Genomic DNA, 9,208 nt, shown 5'->3' with positions numbered 1-9,208 from the left:
TGCCTGGCCGCGGAGCGCGGGGCCGCGCCGTGCGCCCCCCCGTACAGTGACTGTGCCCCGTGTGCCCCCCATGGCCGTGGAGAGCCCGAGTGCCCCCCCCGCCGCCTCCCCCCCCAGCCCGCACTCCGCCCCCCCATCTCCGTCCTGCCACCGCCACGACAGCGGCAGCCGCGGCCCGTCCCGCCCGCCGCCGCAGCTCCTCCGCCACGGCCCGGACGAAAGGTCCAGTAACCGCCTCTCCCGAGCGCCTGGCTGTCCGGGTGTCCGCCCGGCCGCGGACCAGGTTTGGGGGGGGCGGGGGGCACGGAGGCAGGGGCCCTCCGGGCAGCCAGCCGGGAGACGGGCCGGGCCTGAGGCGGTCGGGCCTGGGGGGCCATGGGGCAGGGTCCGGGGGGGTGGGGCAGAGCCCGGGGCAGGAGCCGGTGGGTGCATGGGGCAGGAGAGGGGACCGGGGTACCGGCCAGGGCCTGGGGAGCCAAGGGGCAGGAGAGGGGAGCAGGCTATGGGGCGGGGTCTGGGGGCTATGGGGTAGGAGAGGGGAGCAGGCTATGGGGCGGGGTCTGGGGGCTATGGGGTAGGAGAGGGGAGCAGGCTATGGGGCGGGGTCTGGGGGCTATGGGGTAGGAGAGGGGACCCGGGTACCGGCCAGGGCCTGGGGAGCTAAGGGGCAGGAGAGGGGAGCAGGGTATGGGGCGGGGTCTGGGGGCTATGGGGCAGGAGAGGGGAGCGAAGTATGGCCAAGGCCTGAGATGAGGCCGGGGGCAGGATCCTGGGAAGGATCTGTGGCATGGCCTGAGCGCAGTCGGGGTGCAGGAGCCTGGTGGATAGGGAGGGGGTAGTCCATGGGTAAGACCTGCATGGGGGTTAGCATCCTCTGGGGAGAACACTAGGGAACAGGGGTCACAGGGGGATTTGCCACTTTGGGGACAGGATAAGAGGAGGAAGAGACTATCTGGGGCAGTGGCCCTGGGGAATAGGGTCTGCATAAGGGGATTGGATTGCAGGGGCAGGGGAGGCAACATTAGGGAGAAAGCATTATCCCCAGGACAGGCACTGAGGTCAGCCTGCCAGCAGTATCCTGGTGGTGGGGGGCCTGTCAAGCAGTGGGAAAGGGGTTATGTTTTTGAGAATAGAGGAGGTAGTTTGAGAGACTTGGCAGGGAGCAGAGCTGGTGACCCCAGTGGGGATGAAAGGCTCTGGGGGAAGGGGGACACTCTTCTGGTATCCCAGCATTTGGAGGGGTTAAGAGAAGGCTTTGTGAACTCCTTAATGAGGCCTTGGACCCCATAGCCTAGCAAGGCTGTACTGGCCTCATTAATGTTCCCTTTGTTCTCAGTGGCTTCATGAATCTCTGCAGGCTATAGGGGAGCTTTAGCAAGTGCAGTGCAGGCAGAAAGGTATCCGGGGTGTAATGAGGGGCATGGAGATGTGGAATGTGTTGGGCAGTTCCCCTCCCTCTACCCACTTTGCATAGACAGACTCTCTTCCACAGCTGGAATCCAGCCTTCCCGGGTACTGAAAGGTTTATAGGCCCTCAGAAAAACCTTCGCTCTTTTTCCAGAGATGTGTGTGAAGCACCTTTCCCCTGCCAATGAAACATTAAGTGCAGCTGTTCCCTTTGTTAGTGTTGGTACTTGCTATCATTGAGAAGGTAGAGCCAGTGCACAAAATAAACAGCTTAATTATGTGTGTTTGTGAGAGAGAGAGAGAGAGAGAGAGAGAGAGAGAGAGTTCTTCCCTAAGAAGGCAGTTATATATTGCAGAGAGCTGCTTGTATGTATTAGCGTGCCTTCCTTTTTAAGGAGTCTGTATTTCATGTGATGCAGGGGTTTGGGGTGGTAAGTATTCTCTTTTATTGAATAATTCAATTATATGTTTTCCTTTCTTTTCCCCACCACCAAAAAAAAACAGTCCTGAGACCATGGTTTTGGACATTTCATGTAAGAAATGAGTTAATACATGTAAGAAATGTAACAAACCAAGCAGGATTCTGCCCCTTTGTGTTCGCGTGACTTTTAGATTCACACATCCCACAGATCTGAACAACAAAAAGTCACAAAAGCACACAGTTTTCTCCAAAAATGTCTGCTGTGACACTTAAGTGGTACGTGTACCTGAGTGAAAGGTCGTGTGGCTCAGTCCCCTGATTCCATCTAGATGTAGGATGTGGATCCCTTACTTTGTTTGCAAACTCCATTCTCATTCCATTATGTTGAATGCAAGCAGACTGCCCCACCATGCAAGTCTGCTCATAAAGCAGAAAGCGTGTTAAAATATTTGGTAACCAACACACCTGTGCAAAAATTGTGACAAAAGAAATCACTGTTTCCCAAATCTCATCACATATCTCCCCCATCCACAATGTTACAGTTGCCACCTGGAGAAGTTTGAGGAAGTCAAGTAGTGATTTACAGTATAAGCACACCCTTTATGGAACCTGTTTGACAGTGTCCTAGTTTTTCTTCTGTGTTTCCATATTTGTCCAGTGTATGTAGTGAAAAATTCATATAAGTTTGTTCCTCACAACATGAAATACATTAGCTCATGTATTCCCTCCCCCTGAAAAGACAAAAAAAAAAAAAAAAAGAATCTTCAGTCATTCCTTTTGTCCTTTGTATTGAACAAAACCACACCTTGTCCTGGAGTGTTCCATCCAGTTTACATTTTTGTTATGTGGATAAAACAAGTTTCTTAAAAGCACGCACAAGTATATTTACATGAAGTTGTGTTGCTTCATATCCCTCTTGTTTACTCTTCTACTGCTATAAAAATAGAAACTTGTGTAAGTTTGTTAAAAGTATAAGTTATGAAACAGCACAAACACTTATAATCCATTGTCGAAGACTAGAGAATTTTTTTGTTGCAAATGTTGATGCATTGTAGAGGGACTTACACATCCAAATATGAAGTCTGCTGTATCCCTTTTAGTTTAGAGGAGGTTTGTAATAGGATCTTTCTCCTTCACATCCTACCTTCGGCATCTTACTTGTGTTATGAAATCAGGGATTGAATTGTCGCTTTGGTCAGTGGACCAGAGTCAGAGCTGGAAAATGTTTCTAAGGTGTTTCTAGCTCTGGCATTTCATGAGATCTGGAACTTGACAGTATGGATTTCTCCTAATTTGCTAAAGCTATGTTTTTTGTTATAAAATTCTCTTGTTAATTCAGTTCAACATCATTTAAGTAAAAGTTAATCTTTACACCTCTATAGTAGATCCTTTCACAAGCAAAACCTGAAAGGCTTTTTGAATCACTACCGACTGATGACATCAGGTGTTTCTTTATCCAGTGTCATTAGGAACTAAAATGGGCAAAAGCAACCAAGAAACTAGATATTTGATGTGGGAGAGTCTTACACTGATTTCCCCTTTATTGGACTAATGCAGTGCAGTTTCTTCGTAGAAATAGAAGTTCTAAAATCAGAAACAGGTCATAAACTGCCAAGGTCTTTGCGATTGTTGAGATATTTCACAAATTGAACATTTAAATTTTGGAGTTTTTAAATGTTAGTAAATGAAGCGACAGTCCGTCTTTACAGTTTTCTTCTGATTACAGCCCTGTGTTTTCAGTTCTTCCATGACTATAATCTCGCACTCAGGACTCTGACCCCAATCTTGCAAATTCATATGCACATGTTTAACTTCACTGCCATGGGCAGGCTCATGGAAATCAGTAGCATTTGTTAATGGTAGTAAGTTCAACACATGCCTAAATGTTTGTTAATATTTTTGGTTACTTCCAGGTGATTCACAGCAAGTATTTCTAGGTTTAGCAGTTCTTGTAATATCCACTGATAATTTCAGGTGAGAATTGGAGTACAGATAAATGAAGCAAAACTGTATTTGGAATGATTAATTCTTATCACCTGGTGTTTTGTGACCTGCCAGGACCGGAAATGAAGAGTGTATCCCTTGGAAAGTTGAAAGATAGAGTATATACTGTTTCATTTCCTAAGGGCTGCATCACAAAATACCAGCACTTGCAAGCTAGGGTTGTTGATTCTTTGGTCTAGCAGTACTTTATAGTACTTCTTGAGAAGTGGCCAAAGCATATCACAGGCCCAGATCAGCGACTTTTTCAATAGTTTTGTTATACTCCTGGGTGTATGATAACAGTCTAGAGCTGTGACACTGTGTGGAATATTGAAAAGCATTACTACTTCACTGCAGGGTGGAGTAACAAGGGTGAGAAGGAGCCAACTCTCTAAACACAAATGACTTTATTAGTTATTGACCAGCGCAAAAATATTTCAGGAGAAAGCTGGATTACGTTTTAAAGTGGTGTTTGAAAGTCTTCCCTAGTATAAAAGTTCCTTCAAAACAGAAAAGAAAAGCAGCAATTTGTAACTTGGTTAGAACCCTGGTTGGGTTTTACAGCTTGGTTATAAACTGAGAAGCAATGCAGGAGACCTAGTTCAGGAGTGACGTCAGTGTCTCCCCGTAGGGTGAGAGGAGTGTCTCCTAAAACTTCCTGGCTGTGTCTACACTAGCAGTCGGCTTTCAAAAGAGGCATGCAAATGCGGGAAATCAAAAATACAAATTAGGTGCAGATTTACATATCGGACACCTCATTTGCATAGTCTTCCAAAAGAAGAAAAGCAGTGTAGACGTGGCCCTTTCAAAAGTGAGCCCCATCTTCGAAAGAACCCTTCTTCCTAATAAAAAATAGGAAGAATGGTCTTTTTGAACATGGGGATTACTTTCAAAAGAGCCACATCTGTGCTGGTTTTCTTCTTTCAAAAGAAGCTCTTTTGAAATAAGAATATTCAAATGAGGTGCCAGATTTGTAAATCTTCACCTCATTTGCATTTTCGGTTTCTCTCATTTGCATGCCTCTTTTGAAAGAGGAATGCTAGTGCAGATGTAGCCTCAGTGGAGAACACACAGCCGATGTTCCAGATTGAAGACAGGCCTTGAATGGAAAGTAGCTTGCAGAAAAGCTGAGAAACTTGACGTGGAATTCCTGCTCCAAGGTGAACAGTTCTGTATGTAACACAGCACATTACATGTTTAAGACCACACTAGTTTAGAAAGCAAATGTTCTCTTGGTTTCTCAGTTGACTTTATTCACACTGTTACCATCTTGAGGTAAAATCCAAGATGATAGCACTATGAAGGAGCAGAGAAAGAGACAAGCTCTGTCCAGTTCCCTTTTTATTTCAGGGTTGTACCAAGTCTCGGGGTTCTATCAAGCTAATAATTTTGAGGGAAATAGGAGTCTGACTCCTAATGATAGACACATTATTCTCTCAGATTCCTTGTAAATCCCATCTTTAATGTTTTGATGTCCCATCCATCCAGGCCTTTGATGGCCTTGATAAAAATCAACTAATAACCTATGACAGTGTGCCACTGCGTACATTATAATGAGCCAAAGAGTACCATGAAAACAACAAAGAATCCCCACACTACTAGACATTCTGTAAAACTGGAAGCCAGCCTTTGGTGTCTTGTTCAGAAAGATGCACCGGGGCATGATTGGAAACTTGTTCTCAGCTAAAATAATCTCTTCCCACTCCCACGTGTCAGCTTGTTTAATGATTTTCTTGCTGGTTTTCAGCTTTCATTCTTTTCACTGATTTTGTTGTGTAGTTTTTTTCTCCCCATGGTGACAGGTCTCAGAGCTAGTCTGTGTTAGTTTGCATCTGCAAAAACAATGAGTCTTGTGGCACCCTAAAGGCTAACAGATTTACTTGGGCATAAGCTTTTGTGGGTTTTATTCATGAACGCTTATGCCCAAATAAATCTGTTTGTCTTTAAGGTGTCACAGGATTCCTTCTTGTTGTCTGTAGAATGTGCTGTAAAAATATCAGATTATTAATACAAAACAGAATTCATCTTGAACCATCTTGCTCATGTCTTTTTTGAGGGAGGAGAAAGACATTTATCCCAAGAACAGGGAAGTGCGCTATGCTGTCTAGGAAGGGTTTCATATACACGGTTAAATTTGTGCAAGATTAGAAGTTAATATTTCTTGATTAGATCTTGGAGACTTGTCAGTCCAGTACACTTCCTGTTATGCTGTGTTTGGTTCATTTTCAAATAGAGCACCGCCTTTATTACTTTGAAAACATGCATTTTCTCCTCATTTTATGCATTCCCTTATGCTGGCCTCAGTTACCTTGTAGCCTTTTCTTTGTTCATTAACTCTCAGGTTTTGTAGTCTGGATCTGCTCCACTAAAACAAATAGCTTTGTACTTGGGATTTCATACTCAACTGCACCTGTTGTATAAGTGTTGTAAAAAGGAAGGTTTTCTGCAGCAGTATGACAGCCCAAATATGAGTCACCATCCTAACTCTCCTGCCCTTAAGAAACACTATGTATAAAGCTGTTTTTATAACTATAAATAGGATACTACCAAGTGCATGTTTTGTAGCAGATAGGTTTATAGAGCAACCGCTTGGATCGCACAAACTTCCTTTTCTTTCCTTTCCAGTTCCCATAAATAGTAAAAAACCCACTTGTTTCCATATGAAGCGGGTAGATGAGAGCAAATTATTTCGGACCAACTTTTCTGGGCTGGAATGAGGAAAATAGTTACAAAATCTTTAGTAAATTATCTCAGCTACAGCTGTTCATTGTGCAAAATGTTCTCATCATTTGTCCATTCCATAGGAGCTTTTCCAAGTTCAACCGAGTATTTTTAGTTACGTGAAATGGAACTATGTAAATATTTAGCCTTCAATTTCTCTAAGATGTTTAGATTTATTTTTGAAAATTGTTTTGTTTTTAATAGATGCATTTGCATAGTAGAAATGTGATTGTTGCATAAAATGTTGATGCCTATATTCACGTGAATAGAAGTTATTGTTAAAACAGAGGGAAAATATTAATGTTTAAAGGCAGGAGATTTACTAACCTTACAAGTGCAGGATAATTCTCATGAAAATTCTTTCTGTGCATAATATGGTATTATAGTTCTTTAATCCCAGTCTTGTAACAATGAATGACTTAACATTCCATTTGTGTATTTGCATATATACTCAGCACCTGTACATTAGAAAAATGGTCAAAGTTCTGAAATAGCTGGTATATAAATTTATTTCTATGATTTAAAACATCTTTTTAAACTATGTTATAGTGGCTAAAGAGGAAAACAGAACACTAAAACTTGTTTTCCAAAAGGCAACAATTTTCCCAATTTTTTTCAGATTTATGTTGCTGTGAGTAATGTTTTTGTTTTCTCTCCTGCTATCACATGAGAGAATTCACCTTTAGGGCACTTTGTCTGTCTGACTGTCTTTAGGTCATTGCTCTGATTGTGATGTCATAAATATAGTGCTGTAGATGGACTTCAGCATTCTGCTAAGATAGCAGTGTCCTCTGTACGGGAGACAGCCCTTGATAGAAAAAGTGTGAAAGAACTGTAGGAATGCCACAAGATGGGTACATATTCCCACACTCTGTATTCTTCATTGTAAATATGTTAGCCACTTTACCAACTTGGCTTCTTTACTGTATAACCCCAGTGAATGTAAATGGTGAGCGAGCTGGGTTAGCACCGCCTTGTCACTTTATAGTAACTTTTATTCACATTTTTAAATACAGATTTAATCACCCTAGCTTTCAGATGCCATTTAGCTGTCATGTGACAGATTCAGATTCTGGTGTTGTTTTCTGTTTTGTCTGTGTGAACACCCAAAATCAAAGTAAATTGTGAAAGCAGATTAAGCTCTTGAGAGTCCTTCTGTCCAAAGAGGTCAAACCTCTTTCCAGATGGTAATGAATTAATCCATATACTTTCTCTTGGAGGTGAGTATTATAATCTCAGTTTTACATACTAGGAAAATGAGGTTAAGAGCTTAAATGATGGGACCGAAGCTTATTAAGATGAGTCACTATGAAAGCCAGAGTTAAGGAATTCAGGAATGCATGGTTCCCTGCCCCATCCTGGGTGCTAGGCTGTCACTTCTCCCAAGATTTTGCTTACTATCTAAACATTTATACCTCAGTGATTTATTATAGACGCTCAGTCCTTTCCTTCTGAAGAGGTGTATGATGGTAAGGTAATTTGTATAATCAGAATTTCTTCTGTTTAGAGTCCCATCAGCTGGTCTACAAATTGCCTAGCAGTAGCCACAAGCTTTTACACTTAATGACAAATTGTCCTCTTGTTCTTTTAGAACAGGCTGACAAATTCTTTCCTCCAACCTTTACATAGACCAGAGTAAGTCAGGCCCAGCTGAAGAACTGTGTATTTTACTCAGCAAAAATGATTGCTGCTTCTTGCAGCTGGCAATTGCAGTGCGGGAGTTTGCAACATGATCTTGATAGGAGCACTTATTTCTGTTTAAAGCCAACAGGGAAGGTAGGAAATTAAAAGCAACCTTGCAATGCCCAGTTGGCAGGTGCTTTCAGAGAACGTAATGCTGATTTAAGCAGAGTGATGCTAATGGGATGCTAATGGGAATAATCTTTTTTTCCCTTGGACAATAGAATGCATTCCAAAAACATATGTTGTTGAAAGAATTTACCATACCACAGCAGACCTATAAAATAATGGATCATCAGCAGTTGCCACAGGAGAATATTAGTAGTCTAAATAGCCTGCCCAGCTTGTTTTTCACCCTCAACAATATGTGGTGTCTTTGTTTTTGTTTTTTTGGTTTTTGCACTGTAGCCACCCATGCACTAGACCCTGGAAGGCTGAGGTTAATTCTTCTACCACCCTTGCTACCACCTATTGACAAGATCAGATTTACTCCTGCACTTTGGTATGTGTCTACACTACCGGTGGTGCAGATGTAGCTATGTCACTGTGCATTTCTAATGCAGTCCTGTGTGGTCAGTGCAGCTTATTCCTTTTAGGTTTTTTCTGACATAATTCTCCCATCTGATTGTAAATATCTCAAATAAGAAGGCTTCCGTTGCTTTTGGGACGCTAGTATAAAAATTTAAACCCAGTTTCCTTCCTTTTTTGAAGCTGCCATTTTAAATTAGCTCCAGCCCTATGAAAAATGTTGATTCATCTAGTTGAAGGTCAATGTTCCTATTTTCTAAGAAGGCATCAGATTCACCAGTGTCCTGGGTCCCTTGCCTGATGCTAACAAACAATGCCTTTTCAGTGCTACAGAGGAAGATGAAAACCAACTAGCCGCTCACAACGCATATATAATGTGGGAACTCAAGAGTTAGGGTTCTCTGAGACAGCAGTAAAGGGAGGAAAATCTTCCATGTTATGGGTATGCATAGTGTTTTGCTTTTTTTT

The 9,208-nt window shown here is 42.7% G+C and overlaps 1 protein-coding gene across 1 annotated transcript in view; it reads left to right on the top strand.

The window, feature by feature from the left end:
* Positions 1 to 18: 18 nt before the first annotated feature.
* Positions 19 to 9,208, top strand: part of ZC3H4 (zinc finger CCCH-type containing 4) — a 30,380-nt gene continuing 21,190 nt past the window's right edge. Inside the window, exon 1 of the mRNA XM_075016647.1 lies at positions 19 to 222. Coding sequence (XP_074872748.1) covers positions 71 to 222 — 152 coding nt within the window. The 5' untranslated portion in view covers positions 19 to 70. The remainder of the gene's footprint in view (positions 223 to 9,208) is intronic.

Source organism: Carettochelys insculpta, chromosome 22, assembly GCF_033958435.1.
Source record: "Carettochelys insculpta isolate YL-2023 chromosome 22, ASM3395843v1, whole genome shotgun sequence".
NCBI classification, from domain to species: Eukaryota; Metazoa; Chordata; order Testudines; family Carettochelyidae; genus Carettochelys; species Carettochelys insculpta.
Note: the sequence above shows the minus strand (reverse complement) of the source record. Positions and strands in the feature narration are given on the sequence as shown.